General features: G+C 33.9%; 1 protein-coding gene across 3 annotated transcripts in view; it reads left to right on the top strand.

Annotated features, from left to right (window-relative positions):
- U2SURP (U2 snRNP associated SURP domain containing) overlaps nt 1–27475 on the top strand; it is a 49118-nt gene that overhangs the window by 15508 nt on the left and 6135 nt on the right. Inside the window, exons 7-26 of one of the 3 annotated variants that reach the window (XM_054585157.1) lie at nt 1394–1461; nt 1989–2083; nt 2163–2198; nt 2286–2368; nt 3570–3735; nt 3932–4143; nt 5074–5117; nt 8223–8327; nt 9383–9449; nt 9526–9689; nt 10876–11038; nt 11424–11503; nt 12336–12423; nt 13971–14093; nt 15440–15596; nt 16624–16719; nt 17404–17470; nt 21326–21485; nt 24016–24126; nt 26413–26531. In XM_054585157.1, coding sequence (XP_054441132.1) covers nt 1394–1461; nt 1989–2083; nt 2163–2198; nt 2286–2368; nt 3570–3735; nt 3932–4143; nt 5074–5117; nt 8223–8327; nt 9383–9449; nt 9526–9689; nt 10876–11038; nt 11424–11503; nt 12336–12423; nt 13971–14093; nt 15440–15596; nt 16624–16719; nt 17404–17470; nt 21326–21485; nt 24016–24126; nt 26413–26531 — 2204 coding nt within the window. Of the gene's footprint in view, nt 1–1393; nt 1462–1988; nt 2084–2162; nt 2199–2285; nt 2369–3569; nt 3736–3931; nt 4144–5073; nt 5118–8222; nt 8328–9382; nt 9450–9525; nt 9690–10875; nt 11039–11423; nt 11504–12335; nt 12424–13970; nt 14094–15439; nt 15597–16623; nt 16720–17403; nt 17471–21325; nt 21486–24015; nt 24127–26412; nt 26532–27475 lie in introns of those variants that run through there. The other 2 variants (XM_054585158.1, XM_054585159.1) reach the window with 2 other exon arrangements.

Genomic DNA, 27475 nt, shown 5'->3' on the forward strand with positions numbered 1-27475 from the left:
TTGCATATACGCTTTTGTGTGGACATATACTTTCAGTTCCTTTCTGTATACCTAGGAGTGGAGTTGCTGGGTCATATGGTAACTATTTAACTTTTTTAGAAACTGCCAAACTGTTTTCTGAAGTAGCTATACCATGATACAGTCCTATCAGCAGTGTATGAAGGTTCCTGTTTTTTCATAATTCATCAGTACTTGTTAAAGTTGTCTGTTTTTAAAATTTACTATCGTCATCTTAGTGGGTGTCAAGTTGCACCTCTTTGTGGTTTTGATTTACATTTCCCTAATGATGTTGAACATTTCTGATGTATTTATGGTCCATTTGTAGTCTTCTTTGCAAATGAATGTCTCTTCAGATTCTTGGCCCATTTTTAATTTGCTTATTTATCTTTTTATTGGGTTGTAACAATATGTTATACCTTCTGGACTCAAGTTTCTTATCAGCTTAGTGATTTGCAGATTTTTTTCCCACTCTGTGAGTTATCTTTGCACTTCTTTACAGTGTCCTTTGAACCACTCAAGTTTAACTTTGATGAAGTTTACAGTTTTTTTCTCCTGTCCCTTGTGCTTTTGATGTCATGTCTAAGAAATTGTTCCCTAATTCAAGGCTCTGAAGATTAACTCCTGTGCTTTTCTCTAAGGGTTTTATAGTTTTTAGCTTCTGCATTTAAATCTCTGAACCACTTGAGTGAATATTTTTTATACAGGGATAGGCAAAAGTAGGTTTGTGGTTGTGAGTATGTGAAACAGTTTATTCTTGTATTATTATTTATTAATTATTGTATTATTTGTTTGCATTACAATTGTAACCTACCTTTGTCTGCCCTGTATGGTGTGAAGTTCCAACTTCATTCTTTTTTACATGTGGGTATTCAGTTGTCCTAGTACCATTCCTTCTCCTTTGAGTTATTTTGGCTCTTTTAAAAGGTTATTCCAAAAAGTTTTGGAAAGTAGTTTTCTAAAAGAAATTCCAAAGATGTTACTGATTGTTTCAGTGATTATCCCTCCAAGGATGTTGTTTTGAAGAGTGTATATTTTTGGTAGTTGTTCATGACAGTTACTTTACATGGTAGTTCAGTTACTTTATAAGTTCATTAATTTTGTCCCTGTTTCCACCAACAATAGTATTCAGTCCTAAGTATCGCAGGCTTTGGGAGGATAATGTTAGTGGCTCCTTTAAGACTGCTGGTTGTTATTTTGTTTAATTGTTTTTAAAATTGTTAAATTCTTAGTTTGAGAGAACAGGAAGGGAAACTGGTGACAGAAGCATTCATTCTAATTTAAGTAATCAGAACATAATTGGCACTAAAATAAAAACTATTTAAAATGATTATTGAACCACTAGTTTTGTTTACCCTTATTTTGTTTGAAGTATAACTTGTCATATCCTTCATAGCCACTGAAGAAAGGGGAGAAAGAAAAGAAAAAAAGCAATTTGGAACTCTTCAAAGAAGAATTGAAACAGTAAGTTTTCTAGTGCTGAGAATGGCTATCAGAGGTATACTCAGCTGATACTTACAGATGGCAGGTATGAAGAATGGAGCATACCAGGTAGTTACTACTAACTGGCTTATTGTGAAGTATTTTTTAGATATTATACAGGTATTTTGTGGGGTATGTTTGAAAGTGTATTAGCATTTCATCCAGCATCTAGTTTGCTTGTATTAAGTAGATGCAATTGAATTGATTAATGGCCGGAGTCCTGTTTGCAGTGGAAACAATATAGTTACTGAAGTGTAGGGGAGAGGAAAGGTTGAACTTAGCCAAGAAAAAAAAAATTCTGGGTTTTAATGTTGAATTTCTTCCTCACCTTTAAAAGTGGGCTTTGTATTTCATTGATTGTATGCTATATCAGAAATTTTCTCATAATTCTCTTGTAGCTGAGGGACTCTAATCTTATTTGAAGAGGATACCTGGATAAATTCTATTTTTATTAAATGTGAACAAATAAATTTTGGCTCATTATTAGTGATTGTAAATATTTTTAACAGAATTCAAGAGGAGCGTGATGAGAGACATAAAACAAAAGGCAGGTTAAGTCGATTTGAGCCGCCTCAGTCAGATTCTGATGGTCAGCGGCGTTCCAGTAAGTGACGTTTGTTTTAATGTTTACGTTTGTGATTAACTATTCTAAAAACTAAGAATTGTTTTCTTTTTTTTTAAAGTGGATGCGCCTTCAAGAAGAAATAGATCATCTGGTGGTAATACAGTTTTTTGCTTTTTTATTTAATAGAAATTATCTAGACTTTGTATTTTTCAGGGTATAATTTTTTTTCTCTTTGCTTTAGTTCTTGATGATTATGCACCTGGGTCACATGACGTGGGAGATCCAAGCACTACTAATTTATACCTTGGAAACATTAATCCACAGGTAATATTAGAAAAGTAAGATGAATGTTGGCTTATATGCTTTATACTTTTTGAAGAAAACTGCTTTGTCAATCAGTAAAATCAGTAAAGTCAAGAATCTAAAGTAAGCAAATTTGATGGAACTAGAGAGTCTCTAAAGTTTTTTGCTGGTATGGGCCAAATTGTCTTGTAATACTTCTGAGGGGCTTGTCTCCTCTTTCTGTAACAGCAGTATATATACTCTGAATTTGAACAGTTTTACTAGGTGCTGATTTTATTATTTATTGCATGAGGATATGGCCAATGGTGAATGTCTTTTGAGACTACCTTCTTCTGATGCATAGCTTGCTTCCTTATGGATTTCCTTCACCTTTCCCCTCCTCCCATCCCATAAAGACAAACTAGTATTTGCACTTTTTGTCTTTTATATTATTAAAAGTCTTTTCCTCACATTATTTGTGTTTCAGGGAATGTGGTTATTATACGTAGTATACTCTTTTAAATCTTTTTTTACTTTTAATTTAAAAAAAATTTTTTTAATTGATTTTAGAGTTGGGGGAGAGATAGAAACATCAATTTGTTCTTCTAGTTTATGAAAATTCATTGGTTGCATCTTGTATGTGCCATGACCAGAGATCAAACCTGTAACCTTGGCATATCAGGAGGATGCTCTAATCAATCAGGGCTCATAGTACACTCTTTTTAAAAAGTATATGTATTTTTGGCTTTACTGCATATTTAGTGTTTTTTCTTGATTACACTGGTAGCTTGGTGCTGGAAAAAGAAAAGGTGATTAGATTCTGTTTTTTTCTTTTATTAACAACAAATATTTCCTTAACTTAAATGTTAAGGAAATGTGGTCATTACTGCTGCCTGAAAATAATCACTAAATGCCTAAACAGACTTGTTTTAGATGAAGGATCTCCAAAGGAGGATGAGGGGAAATAAAGATGTGCTTTTGATTTCTCCAGCCACCAGCCCCTTCACCCTGGCTACTAGTTTACATAAAATAATGTGTTTCTGGTATGAAAAGATTTGTGAATGCCCCATGAGGGCAGGGTTTTATTTGTTCAGAGGGCCTAGTACTTGAACGGGAAAATCTAGCATTAATACGTCTCTTTTCATTTTGCAAAAACTACTTTGCTTTTTGTTGGATAAAATTGTTTTCTCTCTCTCTTTTTTTTTTTTTTTTGCATACAAAAAACTCTTATGATTTTTAATAGATGAATGAAGAAATGCTGTGCCAAGAATTTGGAAGATTTGGACCATTAGCCAGTGTGAAAATTATGTGGCCTAGAACTGATGAAGAAAGAGCGAGAGAGAGAAATTGTGGCTTTGTGGCCTTTATGAATAGAAGAGATGCTGAAAGAGCTTTAAAAAATTTAAATGGTAAGAAAATTATCATTCATTTATAGAAATCAAACACTTTTTTTGGGGGGGGGGGTTCTGGACAGTATTTATAAAAACCGTAGAGAAGGGGGGAAAAAAGTGGACAGAAATGGAAAGGTTAAAAATTAAAATCCCAGAAATCTTTTATTTTCCTTTGTGAGTTATTACCAAGGTAACGTTCTTTTCTTTCTTCTAGGAAAGATGATTATGTCTTTTGAAATGAAGTTAGGTTGGGGTAAAGCTGTGCCTATTCCTCCACATCCAATATACATTCCGCCTTCTATGATGGAACATACGCTTCCCCCACCTCCATCAGGACTGCCTTTTAATGCGCAGCCTAGAGAGCGGTTAAAAAACCCCAATGCTCCCATGTTACCACCACCTAAAAACAAGGAGGATTTTGAGAAGGTAATTTTAAAAATGTACATAGGGCCGCATATATTTGTAAATACTAAATCTGTGGTAGTATTTCTTTTCAACAATTTTATAGAAAATAATGTAATTCTGTTTGGCAACTCTTAAGTAGATGTGTTCCCTGCCTTAGCCCATGGAAACCCTGTTTGAAATACTAGGTCTTATTATTGTGGCTACCATTCCTTTTTGACCACTTAATTAAGTTCCCCTCTCCCCCATTTATCCACTGTTGTATCCTGGTTTGCTTAAGTACAGTATCTAAATTTACTTTATTCTGAGAAAGTGATAATTTTGTATTTAGTTAAGTGACTTTTCAGTTAGAAAGACCTCCTAAATAGTTAAACTGTTTGGATGATAGCCAGCTAACTTAGTTCTCAAGATCTGAGGTATTAGAATATTTGAGAGCTTATGTGGTTTTTAAAAAAGCATTAACTACTCTAGTAAAGCAAAGGGTGAGTATTTTCTTTTTATTAAACATAAAACCAACTTAATTTCAAGTTATAAGAATTTGTTGGTTGCATTATAAATTAATGAATTAATTACACCAAATGTCAGGGCTGGTTTTAAAGGCTTGGGAACAAAGTAGCAAACTGTATTATGGTCAGAAGCAAACAGTTAATTATTTCACAAATTAAAATCTTTATCTGATAATTCTCAGTGTAGTACCTATTTCAGTGCATTGATGTGCATTCTGGCAGGAATGTTCTGATTCTTTGCATTTGGTGAACATTTATTGTTCACTGGACACATACATTTTGCTTTTATGTAATTGCTTAGTGTATAATTACTTCAAAAGCAGTGATTGCCTGCAAAACTTGTGATTAGATGTGTAGTATTTTCAATGCATATGTATATTTTTGCCTGTTACTTGTTAACAATACTCACATATTCTATGTTTATTATCTGATGTGACTTCATATACAGACTCTGTCGCAAGCCATAGTCAAAGTGGTTATCCCAACAGAAAGGTACATGTTTTTCTTTATTATTACTGATCTAAATATAGACAATATCCCCTTCTGAATTAAAAAAAAATGGTGTTGAGGAAAAGGTGATATCTTGACTGAGCAATGGTTCCTTCCCAGTACTTTTTTGGGGGATATTTGAAATCTAACTAACTTTAGTATACTGTGCAATTTTATGTCATTATCTGTTTTTGTTTTTATTGTCACCATTGTAGGGAATTTTATAGCTCTAGTAGTTAGAATGTGTTTATTAATAGATTTAATCTGGTGTTTGTTAGTCTAATTGTACTAGATTATTGTGATGGGGAAATAAGCATTTTAAATGTACCTTAAATTTTAGATAATGTTATAGTTTGACCCAATCTGTTATTTTTTTCTTTGTTTCTGAATTGTCTGTGTTTAATATGCAACCTTAGTCTGGTTTCCTTCTTGAAGGCATAGCTTTGCTTTTTTCTGATTAAGGAATTTTTACTTTTATGAACACTGAACATATTAGAAACTTTTAAAAATGATAACAAAGGTGTTTGGAATTCTTTTATTTTCCTTTTTTTTCCCAACATGATGTTGAAGCAGAAGAATTCATGCTGTAGGTATGCTCTTGCTCAGTCAAGCTAAGCCTTTTCCCAAACACAGGAACACAACACTGGTTGAATAATAAATGAACACAAAAGAATACCAAATTCTCTTTGACATTGGCCTTGGTGAGCAACACCAGCTGAACTGTCTGCGGCAGCGGGGGACCAGGAAAACATCATGGGATGGATTGGGAAAGTATACAGTTTTTGACCAGACATTGGTACGATCGACTCCAGTAAATGTGGTTTTATTATAACTGAGAAACATTTTTTTTTGTTGTTGTTGCCCAGAATAAGATAATTACCATTTTAAAATAAAATAGTACACTTTAAATGTCACCTTTTTGTACTACACTGTTTTCATTCTGATAGAAAAGTCACCCTTTTTAAAATAAGAAACACAATCCTTAAGGAAAAAGTGTGAGATAACATTTATTTAATAATGTTGAATTCAAGTTAGCAACACTAATTGTCAGATTCTGATTTTAAATAATCATATGCAACATTTTAAAATTTCTTTTAAACTTTAAATTTTCTAAAAATAGATTTTATTAGTTTCAAGCCTGTTTAAAACTGTAGTGGGTTTTTTTTCTTCTACTGATAAATCATTCACAGGAAAATATTTTGTAGCATTCAAAACACATATCAAGTATAGTACCTTTACATGTGGCTCAGTTTCTTTCTAAACAGATTTTGAGTACATTTTGCTAAAAAGTTGATTCACCATTAGAATTAATCCTTTTAAACTTGCTAAACCATTTTTTTAATCTATCTTTAATACCTAAATCAAATTGCTTTTGACTTAATTCATGGCAAGTTTCTGAATGTATAGCTTTTACCCACCTAGAAGTTGATTTTATATATTATGATACATAAAATTTCCCTTCACTTTAATTTGATACATACCAGTAGGAATTTTGCATCTGAGGTATAACTTCACACTATGTCCTTTCCTTCAAAATAATATCATTAACTCTGGATCTGAGAATACATTCATTCTCATTTGAATATCAAGAACTGCAAATTTGCAGAGCAGTTAATTCTTCTGTAAAAGAAAAATAAATTTTAGATTTAAAATTAAGTAATGTTTTTTTAGCTTTTTGTTTTAACAATTTGAAGTTGAGTCAGTTTTTAAATATGTAGTTTCCCCTTTGTAAAGATTTAAACCTTCATAGAATTTTTTTTACCTCTTTAGGACCCTTTAGGTAGTCAAAAAATTCTTTTTTTTCCCTCTTTGTAGAGATTTTAGTGTCCACTTTAAGTAGGTTTGTTTGAAAACTGTGAGAAAATAATTATAATCATGATGAGATAAACTATTTCACTGTTCATGTACTCTGAAGCAGGCATTCTAGAGCCAAAAAAATCTGTCTTATTCTATAACTATATATTTATATTCTAGCAGTTACATAAACTTAATTTCTTGATTTGATCTGAGAATGCTAAAGGTGTAATTTAGTGTGTGCCTTGTACAAGAGCCAATATCCTTTTGCTTTTCCCAATTACTATTTGCCAACTCTATGCTGGGGTACTGGTGAAATGAAAAATAAAAAACAGCTTACAATAAGTTGAGTTATTTTGCCTGACATCATAATCAATTTCTAAAATTCTGTTTGGAGTCTAATAAGGTATCATAAGGTTTTAGGACCCAGCTTCAGATTTTAAAAATAAAGATTTTCTATGAGCCTAACTCATAAAAAATGTATTAAAAAGTTACATGTTTATTTTTGGCTTAAATACAGAAAAGTAATTGTTATGAAAAATGTGAAGGGTATCCCACCATGTCCCTTATTTTGGGATATTTTGGAAAGAGTACTCCATGTATTTAAGGTTGTGGCAATATAATTGCTGCATAGATTCATAATACACAAATAGAATTATACACGTCACGGATTGTGTGATGTTACAAGTTTGAATTGTGGTCCAAAGGGATGTTGCCTCATTAAAGGTCAGATTTAATGAAAACTCCATCTGCTATATGTGTACCAGAAAATCACAGGAGTTGGATGGATTTTTTATTAGGTCAGGCCTTATATTTGTTAAATGGTTTTGCATTTTTTTATAAATGATAGTCATGTGTATAACATTTCAATACCACCACAAAGGTGCTTGGTTTAGTAATGTTTTAAAACTGAGATAGTGTATACATTTTTAGATGGCTGTGTTAACATGTAAGCTCTAAGTTACTGATACATACTTGCAGCTTTCTAATTAGTTGTGATTCATAATTTAATGTTTTGCATTTGGAAAATGAAATTAAGTGGCATTTAGAAAATTAAATCTTTATTACTATGACGCTGTTGTGATTTTCCACCCTCCCTTCACCTTTCCTCCCCCTCCCACTCCCCGTCCCCGCTGTCCCACTCCCTCGTAATGCACAAGGCATTAACAAATGCTCCAGGTTACTTTTTGGTATAAAATTCTCTATTAGTCAGCAGAATAATTTTTTTCTGCACAATGTAGTAACTTAGGTCAAGTGTAGTTTTGTATAGTGGTAGGTCTGAATCCATTTTCTTTAACTGTGTTGTTGTTGTAGGAATTTGCTCGCCCTGATACATCGAATGATAGAATTTGTTGTACGTGAAGGGCCAATGTTTGAAGCTATGATTATGAACAGAGAAATCAACAATCCCATGTTCAGGTGTGCATTTTTTTTTAATGTGATAAAATACTTGTATAAAATTTACCATTTTTATGTGTACAGTTCAGTGGCTTTACGTATGTTCACATTGTTGTGTAGCCGTCACCACTGTCCTTTTCCAGAACTTTTTCCATCTCCTGTAACTGAAACGTTGTCCTGCTTAACCAACAACTGCCCATTCTCTTGGTCCTCCAGCTCCTGGCAATCACCATTCTACTCTGTCCTTTGAATTTGATTAGGTGCCGCATATAAGTCGGAATTACATAGTATTTGTACTTTTGTGACTGACTTATTTCGCTTAGCATAATGTCTTCAAGGGTCATCCATGTTGTAGCATTTGTCAAAATTTTACTACTTTTAAGTCTAACATTTCATTGCATGGATGTGCCACATTTCATTTAACATCAGATATGAGTTTTAAAAATACTTACTGCTTCATTTTTGGAACTACAAATATTTCCAAGAGTAAAGTTCTAAAAGTTTCAGGTTATTTTGCAGTGGGCTGAGAAGGCAATTTTAGTAATTGGACTAGAATCATCTTTGGTCAGTTTTCCATCTCATCTTGACTTAGTTAATTAAATAGTATTGTTTTTAGCATTCTGTAGGAGGAAAATACATTTCATTATGCTTTTCAGTGAAAGAGTCTTAAGTGAGATACAGAAGAACAAATAAGATTTATAGGAAATTGATTTCTTCTGAATAGATATGCTATCTAAGACATTCATTTAACACTCTTAAGTAGTTTAAAAACCACTCTTTGAAATTATACCTTGGGAATATCTCTTGTCAGACACAGTATCTGACACATGAGTGTTCAATAAAATGGTGAGACTCAGCAAGATACATACATACCTTTCCTAGTCACGAAGGCAGTTTGAGGCTGGGGTGAGGGGTGGCATAGATAGCACATGGCATGAGTAAGGATTTCTCTTCAGCAGTCTTTGCTTTTGGTTTTATTTAGAACTAAGTAGGCAAATAATATTTCTCATTTGTTTATATTTACCTGAATACAGTTCTTTGTTAAAGAATATGATGTTTCATTTGTTTTATTTTAGATTCTTATTTGAAAACCAGACACCAGCCCATGTTTACTATAGGTGGAAGCTTTACTCTATTCTGCAGGCAAGTAGAATCAATTACTTTGTTAATTTTGACTGAGATATTGGAGCTTTCTGATAACATTCTGGGTATTTATTAGGGAGATTCTCCAACTAAGTGGCGGACAGAAGATTTTCGTATGTTCAAAAACGGATCTTTTTGGAGGCCACCACCATTAAATCCATACCTGCATGGGATGTCAGAAGAACAAGAAACAGAAGCTTTTGTAGAGGAGCCTAGTAAAAAGGGAGCACTTAAGGAAGAGTAAGATTTTTTCCCTTTTCTGTTACATATACGGAAAAGTTGATTTAATGGTTGCTTTGATTAATGGTCTTACTAAGATGTTAACCTTAAATAAATTTTTTTACATGTGTTTAAAATGGTAGCACCTCATCGTATGCTTTGTGATTTTAAACCTCTTAGCAAGTATAAATGTCTGCTCTATGGACCTTGACCTCTTCCTACTGATAAAATTAGTGATACTCTTTTAAGCAGTGATTCTCTGGCAGTGGAATACTTCAGATTCTTACAGAAATTATCTCAAGAGTCTTAGAATTCTTGTCTCTCTGAATGCAACCTAAAGAGGAAAACCTATTGTATGGCTCAGTGAGGTCAGATGGTTGACTGTTTAAAGCCTCTCCATAGTTTGCCATTTGTGGCCACCATGGATGTGAAGTTATTAGGACTCAGTCAGCCCTGGTATAGTGCAGTTCACCTAATTTAAGAAGCAGAAACATCTTTTCCCAAGTGACTGCTGATGATGGCAGAGAGGCAGGTTCTAGTGCTTGATGGCCCGGGCCATCTCCTGGGTGTCTAGTGGCCATTGTGCAGGTACTGCTGAGCCAGAAGGTGATGGTTGTATGTTGTCAGGGCATCAGCATTTCTGGCAGTTTCTGTAGAAACAAGTTGAAGTACCTGGCCATCCGCTGCAAGCAGATGAACAACAACCCATCCCGCGATCCTGCCACTTCCCAGCTGCTAGCCGTACCTTTTGGCAGACTGAAAGGCATGCTACCCCACAAGGCTGAGTGAGGCCAGGCATCTCTGGCCTCCTCAAGGTGTGTGATGGGACCCCTTCACCCTGTGCCATGAAAAAGTGAATGGTGGTTCCTGCTGCCCTCAAGGTTGTGCATCTGAAGTGTACACGGAAGTTTGCCTACCTAGGACCCTGGCTCATTAGATGGGCTGGAGGTACCAGGCAGTCACAGCCACTCTGGAGGAGAAAGGAGGGAGAAGGCCAAGATCTAGGAAAATTATTCTTCCTCATATAAGTTCTTCAACAAATGTAACCTGTTTGGGGGACTTACTACAAATCAGTTTTAACACAATTTAATCATCAGAATTATTTCACTGTTGGGGTTTTAGAGAAATTAGTTTATGAGCAGACACTATGACGACATTTGAAATTTATATTTAAAAATATTTACAAGTTTACAAAATTTGTATTTAGACAGAGGGACAAATTAGAAGAAATCCTGCGGGGCTTAACTCCAAGGAAGAATGATATTGGAGATGCCATGGTGTTTTGTCTGAATAATGCTGAAGCTGCTGAAGAAATAGTGGATTGCATTACTGAGTCATTGTCTATCTTAAAGACACCCCTTCCCAAAAAGGTATGGGAATGATTTTTCTTTATAGAACATTTAATTAAGTAAAAGGGAAATAATAGTTGACTTTTTGGATTGAGATTGGTTTCCTTTTTACATGAAGAACTTGACTGAAGAAATCTTTCCTATACAGTCTTGTTATGTTAATCAACACACAAGTTATCAACGGGTTGAGATGTAAATGAGTGACAAATTTTATCCCTGCAACCATGGTTGTGTTGATACTGAATTTCCTACAAGTATTCTAATCAGTCTTGATTATTAAATTATAAATAAAATTAGCCTGTGACACTGATTCCAAAAAAATCAGTATGTAAATTTTTTTCTAGATACATTGTTTACTCATGGATTTTATTTTTAATCAGTTTTATGTTATCTTTTGGAATTCTAGATTGCCAGATTATATTTGGTTTCTGATGTTTTGTACAACTCTTCAGCAAAAGTTGCCAATGCTTCATATTACAGAAAATTGTAAGTATAATATTGTAAAGTGGTATTCCTGAAATTATTTAAGGGTAAGGAGTTCAGAAGAGAGGATTGTTTTGTTAACACTCCAATAATAAGGGTTAATTTGAATTTCTTTGTAGTCGTAGGATTTTCTAAAAAAATTGGACTGAGTTCATTGAGCTAAACCACTTTAAATTAGCAGTAACTGTGCTTTTACTGAATAACTAGCCACTTGTATGATAAACTGAAACTGTAAATAATAGCAGACATAAAGGAAGAGAATATATGTTTTCTTCTGATCATCATTGCATTGTTGCAGTTCATTGTTAATGGGTCCCCACACAATAGGAAACTATGTTGCTCTACTGTAATTAATATATAACCCTTCTGTAGTTCCCAAGAGTTCCTTTTTGATGTTTATTTTATTGATTAAAGAAGTTTTTCTCTAGTAGTTGACTCTGAAAGGTCATTTGGAGGTGCAGATACTAATTTTAGCTCTGTGATTAGTTTTTTTGCCTTGGAAAAGTCACTTATCTTTTTTTTTCGTTCTTTGTAAAACAAAAAGAGATCAGACTAAATGGCTAAGAGTGTCCTTAGATGTAAGTTTCTTATTAATCCAGGGAACTACTACTTAAGACCCTTCTGGGGATTTTACAGGAGAAAAATTCAGAATTATCTGAGTTAAAGCAGTTCAATTACAGTTTCAGAATTTTTTAGTTCTTGATTTTTTTTAAAAAAGATTACTTACTTTATTTGTAATTTTTATTAAGTCCAGGAGGGGTTTGACTAGCATGCTGAAGTAGATAAGGATTTTTAAACAAATTCTATTGTAAAGAATATATTATTTCAATTTCAGTTTTGAAACAAAGTTGTGTCAGATATTTTCAGACCTCAATGCTACCTATCGTACTATTCAAGGCCATTTACAATCTGAAAACTTTAAGGTATGTTTACCGTTTTATTATTTTTGCATATAGGGGCTGCGGGCTGGGAAGCACATTGGAGGTCTAGGAAAGTACATACAACAAGTATAAATATAACTTAGGTGTTTCAGAAATTATTCTAAAATTTACTCCAATGTTACCTTCATTATCAAAAAACACCTGAAATTTAAAAATAACCTAGTGTTCTTTTGTTGAGTGTTTTTTTTTAGTTTGAAGTATTTTATTTAAATAGAATGTCTTCTCTTTTCACAAAACACATTCAGAAGTTCACTTGTTTTATAATGGCATATAGTAATGAAGCACGTAGCGGTGGCGATGGTTCCTTAAGATAATGGAGCTGAAAAATTCCTAGCCTAGTGACATTGTAGCCATCATAACGTCATAATGCAATGCATTTTCACATGTTTGTAATGATGCTAGTGTAAACCAACCTACTTTGCTGTCAGTCATATAAAAGTATGGTATATACATACAATTATGTATATTCCATAATACTTGATAAGAAATGACTTACTCGTTTATATATTTACTGTACTTTTATCATTATTTTAAAGCGTATTCTTTTTATTTAAAAAAATATTTGCTGTAAAATAGTATGTTGTAGTGCCTGGCAGCAGCCTCATAAGTCTCTTGAATATCATTTTCTCTTGTGCTTGGTTTAATCTTGTGTTTTGTGCAGTAACATGCTGTACAGGCTTGCAGCCCAGGAGCAGGAGGCTGCACCATAGAGCCTAGGGGTGCAGTAGCTGTACCATCCAGGTGTATGTATGTGCACTGTCTTGATGTTTGCACAGTGGTTATTGCCTAATGATGAATTTCTCAGAATGTATCCCTGTTGTTAAGCAGTCCATGACTTATGTAATTTGGCTGGATTAGGAACATACATTTTAGTTATTCAGGTTTATAAAGTATATGCATTATTTTTTTTTTTTTTAATAACCTTAAGCTGCAAACCAATGTTAAGAAAAGCCAAACAAAAAAATCTCATAATTGAGTGGATACACTGTCATGCGAAGAAAATTTTTGTAAGGAAATTTTTTAGCTTGTGAAGATGCACAGTGACCTGATCATTTAGGGGATTCAAACAAACAACTCCACTTAAAATTGTTTTGACCTTAAATGTTGATCATAAGTAGAGTTTATATAGAGAAGCTTAGGAATGGGAGAGAAAAAAGTGTTAGCCAGAATTAGGAAGTACTTCATTAGATCATAAAGGAATTTGGGTCAAAACTTGCCTACTTTGATATCCAGCTTTTATACATTTTTAAGCTAGTGTGTGTGCACCACTAGTATATATGTTGGTCTTAGGTTATCAAGAGTAAATAGTAATTGTTTCTTTTTCATTATACTTATTTTGAGTTTTTTTTTTAAATTAAAAGGTGACGTTGATTTCTTTAAAAACATGGCAATGATAGTTATTATCTTTAAATTTTAAAAATGTTGGTTTAAAGAAAAATTTAGCAAATTGTGATGTTCATTCTCATATGATGAAGTTTGAGACATATTGTCCTAAATAATAATTTATTGTCTTTTTCCTATTCATTTAGCAACGGGTAATGACATGCTTCAGAGCATGGGAAGACTGGGCAATTTATCCAGAACCATTTTTGATCAAATTACAAAATATTTTCTTAGGACTTGTAAATATTATTGAAGAAAAGGAAACAGAGGTAGGCACTCAGTGTATTTGTCTGATTAATTAATTTATTTTTATGTATTGATTTGAAAGATTTTTATGTATTGATTTGAGAGAGAGAGAGGGAGGAAGGGGGATAGAGAGAAAAAGATAGACTTGTTATTCTACTTTTATGCATATTCATTGGTTTATTCTTGTATGTGCCCTGACTGGGGATTGAATCCGCAAACTTGGCGTTACCAGAACAATGTTCTGACCGAGTTACCTGGTCAGGGCCTTGTCTTACTATTTTAAAATTTGTTTCTGGGGATGCTGTGGAGGTGTGATGTTAAAGGTATAGCATTTCTTTGTGAAAATACTTACTCTTCACCACTAAGTGGTGGGTTTTGTTACTGTAATTGCTAGAATCCAGGAGTTGAAATTACATGTAACAGGAATTCTGTTTTGTGTCCTTATGTGAAAATTGGTGACTAGTTTTTTATTTGATGACATGAAAAGATTCATAGTATTTTAATAGAAAAAAACAAGTAATAGAGCAATTTATATAGCACGATTTCACTTTGTTAAAGATACCTATATAATAAATATATACATGAAGTGATGTACCACAATGATAGCAGATTCTGTTCATCACCATTTTGTGTTTTTTACCTCCTCACCTCTTGAATTCTCCATCTTTATTTCTATATTTCTAACCCAGCCATCATATTTTTACTTTCATTCTTACAGTATTCTCCTAATGGGCCTCCCTGTTCCAACCACATGGTCCTTGTTTCAGTTTCTTAGATGTACAATGTTTCCTCCTACCATAGACCTTTGTACATGTTTCCCCCTCTTTCTGGAACACCTTTTCTTTACTTGAGATCCTTCGGGCCTCAGTTTAAGCATAACTTCATAGCCTTCTCGAACCTCTATAGGTGAAATCTACTTGTTTATATATACCTATGTATTATATACTCTTAATAGTGTGGTATCCTATGATATCAGTAGTATTCGCCTTGTTACAGCAGTCATCCTAATTGCAGTCATATGTATACTGCTATGATTATTTGTTTGCCTGGCTCCCCTTTACCTCCAAATTGTAAGCTTCTATGACAGAAGGGACCAAGGGACCAAACGTATTTTTACTCATCATTGTATCCTTATGCCTCACGTAGTGCCTGGCATCAGTAAGCAGTTGGTAAATACTTGATAAATAAGGCACAAATGACTGCTGCTTCTTTGTCAGACTGGAGATAAAATATTATGTTATCACATTGGACCTGGGAATGTGGGTATCCTGTTGGTTGGTTCGTACTGGATTGCAGATTAATCTTTAGCAATATGACTTCAGCAAGTTAAAGAAAATGTTACAATACTGTAATATGTGTGTTTCTACAGGATGTACCAGATGACCTTGATGGTGCCCCTATTGAGGAAGAGCTTGATGGTGCACCTTTAGAAGATGTGGATGGAATTCCTATTGATGCTACTCCCATTGATGATCTTGATGGAGTCCCTATAAAGAATTTTGATGATGATCTTGATGGAGTACCTTGTGAGTTCAGATTTCAGACTAATTAAATCTATCTAATGAGTTTGACTCCAAAACTTGAATTTCTACACAAACTAATAGGGAGAAAGATTATAATACCAAATTAGGGTGTCAGTCATTAACTTTTTTCTGTTTTTTATTTCTGCCTTTTCAAAATTCATATATCCAGTAATACAATTAACTGTGTCAAGAAAAAGGTTTTCTTTCTGGTCACATTTCTTTGTTGGAACAGTTAGCCTTTTATATGAACAAATTTCTCTTTTTGTATTAATTGTAAGGAAACTATAGGCAAATTTTGTGCTCAGTTGTATTCATAATCCCAGGTGACTGGTTTAATCAGTTCAGTTTTTATTATTAGTCTTCCTCACTAATAGGTTCAGTTTTTCTAGCTTCCTAAAATAAGTTTTGGAAATAAGAATTAAACACAATCATCATTACATTTGAATTATATTAAGATACTGAACAGTATCTGAAATACATGGTTTCAACAGTAATTACGTAAAGGTAGTAAAGATTCTTTTAGTTCCTTCTCCATTTGATTGAAATAATAACAACCTATGTGTCTGAGTTGATTTATATGCTATTTAAAAATTGGATTTCTGAAGCAGAGAATTAGATTAGTTGTAATCCTTGTTTTGGCCCTAGAACTATTGGTTCATGTGTGGCCTTATTTTACTTTTAATAGTATAGTGCAGCAGTTTTCAACCTTTTCATCTCATGGCACACATAAACTAATTACCAAAATTCTGGGGCACACCAAAGTATATTTTTTCTGATCTGACCAAAAAGTAGGTATAGTTTTGATTCATTCACACTGGACAGCTGTTCTTTGTTGGCTGTTGTCATTTTTTTATTTTATAATCTGAGGGAAACGAAGTGGGCCCCCCTCACTAAGTAGTCAGGTATTGTATGTTCTAAAAATTCTTACAACACACTGGTTGAAAATTGCTGATACAGTAAATACTTATAAAGTCTTCAATTTAGTTCATTCCCTAAAAGTGAGGATTAATGGCTTATCTTTCCTCAATAGTGGATGCGACTGAAGACTCAAAGAAGAATGAACCTATATTTAAAGTTGCCCCTTCAAAATGGGAAGCTGTAGATGAATCTGAATTGGAAGCACAGGGTGAGTACAAACAAATACTGAGCTTTAGAAAACTCAGTACTTAAAATTAATCATTGGGGTATGCTTGTGTATTTTGTGTGTGTTTTCCTTTTGTGTCTTACAAAAGTTTCAACCTTAGGACCCAGTGTTAACCATATTTTATGTCTAGTGGCTAAGTTTTCATTGTGGTTGCTGTTATAATTTCCTTAGATCTTTTAGTTTTTATGCTTTGAGAGTAATTAGAGAAATCACTAAAGACCTTTCAAGTTAAGGCATGTCAGTAGAAAGTGTAGATAGGAGACTATTTGGAAATTTACTTAGAGGTCAGTTTCAGAGAAACCAAGCTTTGACCCCTCCCATAGTGCTTATTAGACCTGCCTTTCATGCTTGCTTGGACATGTATCCTAGTGGTTTATAGTCTGAAATTGTTAATATTTGCAGGTCCTAATGAAATAAATCTTAATCTTCTAGCACAGAAATAAGGGTAACATTATTTGTCACTTCGTGAATTTGAATAAAGTTATAGTGTATGTTTGAAGAGGAAAGAAATAGATTTAGCATAGAAATGGCCATTCAGAAAGAATGGATAAAGGTAGATAACCTCTGTAATATAAAATTTCAGTTCTAAAGCTGGGTTTCTACTATGCTTCTGCAAAAATGCTAATTTACCTTATGGAATTACATCTTTTTTTCCCTTCCATTCAGCTGTAACAACTTCTAAATGGGAGTTATTTGACCAGCATGAAGAATCAGAAGAAGAAGAAAATCAAAAGTAAGAATCTAAGTTTTGAATATACTTAGCTTCTTATTGCATATGTGCTCCCTTTTTCATTAAAAAGTACTTGAAATAATAGTGAAGAGGAAAACCTCAGTAAAAAAAACTTAAGAGGATCATTTTTAGGTTTTCATTGTTTTCCCAGTGAATAAAGAGCTTTAGGTTTCTGGTCTTGCTACATCTGGTTACACTTTGCTTTTGAGTTTAAGTATTACATTCTCACTTTGTAGTTACTAAACGGTCACCTGCATTTATTTTAAATCTTTGTTTTGGCTTCAGAGAAAGTGATTATTAAAATGTGAATGGCAAGATTGTGCTTCTTTTCTTCTGGATTGTACATTGCTGGAAAAACACATACTGCATTGTGACCATTCTGTGATTTAAATGTAAAAACCTCAAAAGAACTAAGATTAAAATGAATATTTTTCCCTTAATGAATAAAGAAATTATAATTTTGAATTTTGCTTTTTGTTAATCACCCAAAAATTGTTTCTTGCATATAACACTAAATGTAATTATAGGAATCATTGCTCCCAAATTCTCCTGCAAGTTTATATTAGTAGTTCTTAGGTAGTACTTGACACCTTTATAAATCGTTGCAAAGGATGTTAATGTTTTTAAATGGGAAAAGAGATGGCATCAAGAGCACAAAGCAGAAGTTTCCCGTTTTTTTTGAATCTTTGTTCTTTTATGGCTCTCAAATGGAAGAGTGAACAAAGGGACCTTTGTGTCCCAGCAGAATTTGGGCATTTGTATGGATTCAGTAAATGAATATTAGTAGCATTTAAATTGTTAAGGAAGTGTCATTGATCAATATTTGTGGAAACATAGTTTGATAAATGAGGAAAAGTTAGCGACAGTAATTCCCATAAACCTTGGTGTGATTAGAGCAAGTCAGCAATGGTTATGACAGAATATTTACAAAATACAGATGTGGTTTGCTGATGGAAATAGCTATCTGAGGCTGTTGAGGAGTATAGGAATTGGGAACAGTTCAGTTTGCTTTAAAACAGTGGTTTTATTAACCTTTTTTATATCTATAATCCCATTAATAAGCATCTCACCATTGTGGAGTCACTGCTTTGAGAATGAGTATGTATACTCATAAAATGATTATTTCATTTAAGGGAAAGTAAGGGTTGACAGGCTATTGCAGAGCTAAAATATTGTTCAATTGGTTTTGTTCTTAAAGCTATTGTTTTCATAAATTTTTTAAAAAATTTTTGCGATTTTTAAAAAAGGATTTTTTAAATTTATTTTTAGACAGAGGGGAAGGGGGAGAGAGAGAGGGAGAGAAGCATCAATGTGTGGTTGCCTCTCATATACCTCCCACTGGGAACCGGGTGTGGAACCCAGGCATGTGCCCGGACTGGGGATTGAACTGGCAACCCTTTGGTTCGCAGGCCAGCGCTCAATCCACTGAGCCACAGGAGCCAGGGCTTTTTTCATAAATTTCATATTTGTGTTAGTGTTTGGAATGTGAATGCATTTGTGTTGAGAGTAGAATAATTATAGATTCATACAGTAAAGCATGGATCACTGAAAATATAATTTATATATTTGATTTTTCTAGGAGCTCTAAATAAATCATAAAAATAATTTTATGGAAGTACAAAGCGAAGAAAAAATAGTTTTTCACATACAACTTAGTGAATCTTGAAATTTTCCTATGTCTCACTACTGCTCTCTAGTGGCTGAATCCAAAATGCCTTTTTATTAAGGAACTGCTTTTTACAACTAGTAATTTTCGTATTGTGGTAGAAATGTGATTTAAAAAATATGTAGCACCACGAGTATTTTGGAGAAAAGTCCCAAATATAATATAGCTTAAATTGTAATGAATTCTGTATATGTTTAGAGTCTTGAGTTTCCATTTCTTTAAAGAATACCGAGATGAAGATGTAATAAGATCTGAACCCAGAATTGGTACCATAAGAGCTAAAGTCAAAACCAGTTAGAACACATTGCTTGGGCCTTGAAAAATTAAAATAGCAGTTATAAAATATTATGTATTTTAAATTATTGAAGTGTAGTATAGCTCATACGAAGTTTTAATAATATGGTTAATGTTTAATGTCTGGTCATCTAGATCCTTTCTCTTATATATAAAAACGGGCACATCTGTTTTAAACAAATTATACAGTACTGTACATACTATTTCTGTGACTTGTATTTGTCATTCTAGTGTCATAGGTATTATTTCATATCACTCTACATACTTACCTGCTCTGTCGTCATCTGTGTTCAAAAGCAAACATTCAGATGAATAACACTGGAATTTAAGTATTTCCATTACATAGATACCACAGTTTAATTAACTGTGTTACGTCCTTATTGATTGACCCCTTCCCGAGTAACCCTTCAGTAAACATCTGCCTTTTACGTGCATACACACACAATATAATCATTTAAAAGCATCCGAAAATGCTTGTAAAAATTTTATGCACCATAAAACAAGGAAGTGTTGTAAAAGTTAACTTAAAAATGCATTTAGGAAGTTTCTGACAAATTAATTAGAAATATTGAAAGGTTTATTTCCAAAAATAATTTTTTTTAATAGTTGGTTTTGACTTTTTTTCTTTACCTAAATATTGTATTGAGTTGCACCTATATGTGATTCTAATGGTTTGTAGGCTCTGAGAGTATTAAATTGATAAAGCATTTTAGTTATGTTCTGGAAAGGACCTTTGGATGAGAAATTAAAAAGCTAGTCTTAATATCATGTCATTTCTGATTCTAAATTGTCATTACTTTGTTTTTATCTGCCTTTCTTAAATTTTGCTCAGTGTGAGAGTCTTATTATCAGACACTAAAATAATTGATTTTTTTTTTTTTGGAAGGAATTTGGTTATATTGTCTTTATGTTATTGTGGATAGTTTTGAGTTTTGTTTATATACTAAAAGGACTCCATATGTAGAATGTATTTAATACCCAAATACCAACATATAAGAGCTTGTCGGGCTCAAATACTAAAGAGAAAGGGCATATTTACTAGGCTAAGCCAGTAATATTAATAATTACAATATTGTTTATTAGGAATTTTGTTTATATACATAAACATTCTGAGCTTGTTTGTACTCAGATGACTTGTTTTGCCCAGATTTAACATATGCACACACAAAGGCCAGTTCTAGGACACACAGCCCCTTCCCTTTTAAGCCTCTTCATTTGGTCTGTGCTTAAAGAACATTTTGTAAATCTTATTCTAACAATGATGACCAGCTTCCTGCTTGTCTGTTTCCACCAGATTGTTTCTAGTTCTTCTTTGTATCCCTACCCATGGTAGTCACTTTATCATTTTCTTTTTATCTGACATAGAACCAGCACAACTTTCATAACCATTAGTGTGTGCCAATATTTAAAATTTATCCTTTGATTTCCTAGGGTTCTGTGCTAATCAAACAAGGTCTTTGCATGCTGCACTGTTTCATAGAAACTCTGTGTCCCTCGAATTCGTGTATTCTAGCTTATAGGTTCTGCTGAAGGAAGAGTAAACACTTGGCTTTTTTAAACATTAAACTGAATGAAATCACTCTGAACTGTGATTTTATTTAACTCTTGCAAGGAAAGCTTGTTGCAGAATGAAAGGCACACATAACATTAACATAAGCAGAATTTTTAAAGGAATGATTATGCTGAAGCCCAAAATTTTTCTGTGGAGGAAACATAAGAGTTTCATAAAATTGTCTGTGTTGCCTGATCAGATATTTTGTAAAAAACGTTTTGGTGATGAATTGTTCTCTTATGTTTTGTTAATGTTATTTAACCTCTAAAGCAGTTTAAGCCAGACTGTACAATACAACTTTTTTTTTGGTGCCTTAACATGCAATGTATTATGCTTATTTCCAAAGTCAAGAAGAAGAAAGTGAAGATGAAGAAGATACTCAAAGTTCCAAGTCTGAAGAACATCATTTGTACTCTAATCCAATCAAAGAAGAAATGACTGAGTCCAAGTTCTCTAAGTATTCTGAAATGAGTGAGGAAAAACGAGCTAAACTTCGTGAAATCGAGGTTAGTATTTCAATGACATTTAAACTGCACTGACCTGTCTCTTTTTCTACTGGACTAGGCTTCCTCTTGGCATCACACCTTGGTACATCCTGTTCCCTCTCTGCCTAGAAACCACTGTAACAACTGACTTCCCTCCGGCCTCTTTGTGCAAGCATCCCTTCTCTTCCTGTATCCCGTTTCTTACTCTTACAGATTTTCTTCTCCTTGTGTATCTCTGTTGTGATTTTACATGTATTACGATGTCTGTATCATGTTTTGTAGTTTTTTTTAATTGCTCGCTTGCTTGCTTGTTTAATGTCTGTATTCCCCACTAGGCTGTGATATCCATGAGGGAAAAGGACTGTGTCTATTTTCGGCTTATCATTGTATCTCCAGTGCGTGGCACATAGGAGATCCTCTGAATAGATTATATCTGGCATTATGAGATCCATTAAATTTTGAGTGTACATAATATATAACTAAGGAAATAAGACATTTTCTAGCATGTTCAAATTATGTGCACATTTTATTATAGTAGGCTAATTTTAAGTGTATATACTATTTAGTAGTGATGGGGAGATAGTAGACATTAAGTGGGGCTTAACAATAATGAGGAGAAAACCTTACGGGAGAGTCCAGACTGTCTCCAGCAAACTTTTTTCCTCTCTCCATCCCTCACCCCTCCCCCTTTTCTAATGCCTCTGTTTGTTACCAAGGATATTCAGACAGGTAGGAGTGAGAAGGGTTTTATAATGGGAACCTCCCTGTGCCTTGCCCCAAGGTGATGAAACAGCCCCAGTAAATGTTAGCAGTAGTGTAGTAGTCAGTACAGAATCTCAGATGTGCACATTAGTGAGTTTTAATACTCTGTCCATTCATTTAACAGCTTTTTTTTTTTTTTATTTTGCATACCTAGTCCGTGTCCGTGCTTGTCCTCTTACTCATTGATAATATCTACCACATTGGTTACCTTATTTCTACTTCTCTACCTATTCACTATTGGGCTGGTACAAGTTCTTGTCCAGCCGTTTCTCAGATATCACCAAGTCAAAAAGTTAACAGAGAAAGCATTTTGTTTTAATTTTACCCATAATCATATGGTATCAATTATTAGTTTAGAGGAGGGATTTCACAGTTAAGTTGATTCATTTTTCCTGACACTCTTTATAGAATGTGTAAGTCTCAGAACTCCTCCATCGGTACTGAACTCTGCCCTACTGACCTGATGGAACTATTGGAGTAGAAACAAAGACTGAGTTCACTAAAGATATATTTTCCTGATAATTGAAGTGATATTTTGATAATTAAAAATGTTGAAACAGACTGATATTTTCAAATGTTTTCATTCTTTATTCGTGTAAAGAGAAGAAATTGTAATTTAGCTTTTTTGTTAATTTGAATGGTTTTTTTTAACGTTATTTTCATACTCTGTATTTTTGTGATGTGTGTGTTTGCACACACCCCTTATTTATACATATTTTCATACTTTGTGCTCTTTGACAGCCTGGCTTCTCCTTTCTTTGCTATATACTTTGTGATTGTTTCTCTTGCTCGTATAGTGCCTGCCTCTTACAACTTACCTTTTTGGGATTTGTACTGTGAATCAAATTCTAATTTTAAAATGTAGATCTTTGGGTAACCGGATACCAAATTTATTATCATTGTGTTGAGATAATAAGTTCTTAAGGGCATGAACCACAGCCACAGTTTTTGAGTCATGTTGCATGACTGTGCAGAGAGCATGTGGGTCCATGCCTAATCACTTGAATTCTGCAGAGTTGGGCTTGCCTGACAAGTAAGTGGCTTTCACATAAGGGAGTTTTATGTTGATGTGATATTTTGACCGAGTACTTACCAGTTGCTACCTTGCTGTATTTATGTTTTTTCTTTTTACACACTTTTTCAAATAAGACTTTTTTTAAAAAGATTTTATTTATTTATTTTTAGAGAGGGGATGGGAGGGAGAAACAGGGAGAAAACCATCAGTGTGTGGTTGCATCACACGTGTCCCCTGCTGGGGACCTGGCCTGCACCCCAGGCATATGCTCTACACTGGGAATCAAACCAGTGACCCTTTGATTCACAGGCCACGCTCAGTCCACTGATCCACACCAGCTAGGGCAAAAAAGACGTTTTTAAATTGAATTTATTGGGGTACAAGTTTCCAGTATACAACTCCATAAAACATCATCTGCATACTGCAGTCATGTGCCCATTGCCCCACGCAAAGTCTCTTTCCATCCCCATTTTACACACTTTGTCCACCTTCACCTATCCCAAACCCCCTTTCCTGTAGGCCATTACCACACCATTGTGTGTATCTGTGGGTTATGCATATATATTTTTGCTTAATCACTTCACCTTCTTTCATCCATTCTGACAGCTGTCTGTTCCAGGTATCCATGCCTCTGCTGCTTTCTTGTTTGTTAGTTTATTTTGTTCATTAGAGTCCAACATATAAGTGAGATCATATGGTGTTTTTTTTTAAAAACGGAGCAAAGCAGTACTGGAGAAGCTATAGTATTGAAAAAATTTATCTCTTACTTCACAGCTCAAAGTTATGAAGTTTCAGGATGAATTGGAATCTGGAAAAAGACCTAAGAAACCAGGCCAGAGCTTTCAGGAACAAGTAGAACACTACAGAGATAAACTTCTTCAACGAGTAAGAACTAAATATCAGTAACATGTGTTTTACAAACTTACCTTGTTTGACTGCCTAGAGTATTGGTATGTTGATGTATTAAGGAAAATATATTTCAAATTACATCCTTGGATGTGTAAATACTGGATACTGATAGACAATTAGGAACATTTGAAATTTGATGTTTTATAATTATTTTAACCTGGAAGTGTTAGGGCCATAGCATATTGTTTTATTGTAGATACTACCTGTAAACAGGAAAATCCTGCTAAGAATATGCTTTCAAAACTGGAAGACCCTGTAGGAAAAGAATTTGAGAGAGTGAGACACCAGCAACCATGAGAAGTGGCATGGAGACCGAAAGATGGAGTCAGGGTGGAGAAAGTTCATTTAGGACTCCTTTCCATTGTTTTCAAGGAGGGACGGCAAGTGGTAGCCTCCTTTATCAGTGAACTCTAAACTTTTGGGGGACCTGATATTCTTGTACATTAAAAAATATATAGGTGTACAGTTTTAGAACAAGGAGGCCCATGTGACAATTGTTGGGAGAACCCAGGAATTTTATTGTGACAGTTATATCTTGACTGTTATTATAAAATAGATTATATAGAAAGAGAAGTAGGAAAAAGCTAGAACGGAGATGACAGTTACTGCAAAGCTGCTAATGGTGTGGGACTGGTGTTTGGGAGCATCAGTATGGTGAAGCTCCTTTGGCTCTGCACTGACCTGTGGATTCCTTGGACCACTCGGTTGTGCACTTGTAAAGCCTGCTTTTTCTCTGTGAAACTGGGCTGATAGTCCCAATTTTGCAGGATTGTGAGTTAGATAATAGCTACTATTACATTTTATTGTTGAATTAAAATGTGTACAGTATTTTAGGTATTTTAACTACAGTTTGATTTCTGTAAATTTTCAATGAGGAAAATACATCTACACATCACCAGAGGAAGTTAATTTCCCTCAGCATCAGTTTAAATTTGTACCGTATATGATATATTTTGAATAAAGGTAAATGAGATTTGTAAAAAGATGCTATGTATCTTGTACCACATGCAGCCCTTTGGAAATGGTGGCAAATGTTTGATCTTTATGGAAGACTATACTTCAGGATGCCCACTGATCCTGGTGGTAGTACTACATGAATTACCATTTTAGTCTTCTTGCATTCCAGATTGCAGTTGGAGAGGAGGCTCTGTTTCTTGAAGGTGTCTATGAGGGGTTAGCACACTGTAGCCATAACCTTATTTTTGTAAATAAACTTAGGGATCACAGCCAATCTCCACTGAAAGAGATGAATACTTTTGACAGTGACCGGATGGCCAGCGAAGCAGAAAATACTTCCTCTCTGGCTCTTTACAGGAAACAGTCGCCAACATCTAGTATAGGCTTTTTATCAGCTATGAGATAGCTTTATTGATGCATACAAATCAAAAATTCCTTTTAGTAAAAGGAAAATTAAATTCCTTTTAGTAAAGATCTAAGTTGGCTCTGGTCACCTGGTTATTGTCTGGTTATTGTCTGTAGCCACTCCTTTTACTATATAATCAACAGAAATTATAATTTCAAGTGAGAAGTGTCAATTGTAGCACCTGAGGATAAGGAAATAAGTTTTTTTCTGGTTTATATACTCGTATGGTCACATAGTCAGTTTTTACTTTCATAATGTAGGATTTAAAATTTCCAGTACAGTTGGTACTTGTCTCTCACTAATTTCTCCTTTTCAGCCTATTGCTTTGGTGATAGCTCTCTTTTGATTGAATAAACTTGATGTACAATTAGTAGCACTGCTATTTTATTGTAGTCTGAGATGGCAAGGTCATATTATTAGTTTTTTTCCAATTTCTTTGTAGAGGGAGGGACAGCACTGTACATGTAGAAGTTAGGAGCATTAGATCTAGAGCTTGAGCTCTAATCCAGACTTCATTCTGTGTGACCATGGGTGTGGTACTTAACCTTTCTGAGCCTCAATTTTCATCTCTAGAACTAGGATAAAAGTACTATTCCTATGGGTGTTCTGAAGGAATACATGAAATGGTATATCGGAAGTTGCTTAGTAACTGGCTGACCTATGGCAAGCAGTAAATATTTAGCAGCTGTCTCTGGTATCACTGTTATTATGCAAGATAAGTAGAAGAAATGACTTCTTCTGAAAGAGTAGGTGTTATTTTAAAAAATGGTATTATATATTCAGTAGTGATTTAAAATTAGTTAAGTACAATAGAAGAGAAAATATTATTGCATAAATGAGATCAACCCAGATTGGTATTTTTTAGTGATTAAATATTCTTTTTTTTTTTTTTTAAACAGGAAAAAGAGAAAGAATTAGAAAGAGAACGAGAAAGAGATAAGAAGGATAAAGAAAAATTGGAATCTCGCTCTAAAGACAAGAAGGAAAAAGATGAGTGTACTCCAACAAGGAAAGAAAGGTATGACATTTCCCATTTAGCACCTATACTGGTTTTAGGATTTAGAATGATGTTCCATTTTGTAATATTTTCATCACCTTCCCAACAAACTAGAAAAGTGTTTTTTCATGATAAACATATTTGGCTCCTACCTACAGGAGGCACAATTAGCTGAGAAATGTGACAGTTAGTTGGCACTTGGCTTAGTTAACTGGAACATCATCCCTTTACATGGTTCATAGGGTACCTTAGCTAAGAAATCATTTAACACGTTAGGTATCACACCTAAGGCTTAAATTACTAAACACCTTGCTAGATCTTTCTTGTTGACTCCAATGTAAGCATTCCTTTTGTGCTGAGTTTGCTATCTGTAAACTTGAGTCTCCCAGTCCTATCTTGAAAGTAGATTGTGTACATAGACTATGAGGACTTACTCCTCACTTCGTCTGCATTCCAATAAAAATCACTTTGTTTTCAGTTTTTATTTTTTATTTTTATAGTCCCTAAATCTCTGATTTAATAGAGAAGATTGCTTCTGTTAACAACTAATTTTTTTTCCTAATAAAAACCAAGTGAATGCAAGTAAAAAAAACTCTGGCTTAGTCACTCTACAAATAGTTAGATAGAGCATAGTTATTGGTTAAATAGTAAATCCATTACTCTTTTATTATTATTTTGATATAATTTCAGATTTACAGAAAAGTTGCAAGAATAGTGTAAAGAATTTCCAGATATCCTCCACCCATGTTCCCCAAATGTTAAATATTTCTACTTTTGCCTTATTGTCTTTTTTTTCTTCTTCCTTTCCCCAAACATTTAAGAGTAACTTGCTGACATGATGCCCCATTTTCTCTTATGTAATCCACAATAAAAGTTTAGCATTAAAAAACTTACCTGACTAGAGACATTAATGTAATTTTGTCCATTGTCTCAGTAATCCCTCTTATAGCAAAAGAAAATCCAAT

This window comes from Pteronotus mesoamericanus, unplaced genomic scaffold (genome assembly GCF_021234165.1).
Source record: "Pteronotus mesoamericanus isolate MK-2021 breed Mesoamerican mustached bat unplaced genomic scaffold, CSHL_Meso_final contig_82, whole genome shotgun sequence".
NCBI lineage: Eukaryota > Metazoa > Chordata > Mammalia > Chiroptera > Mormoopidae > Pteronotus > Pteronotus mesoamericanus.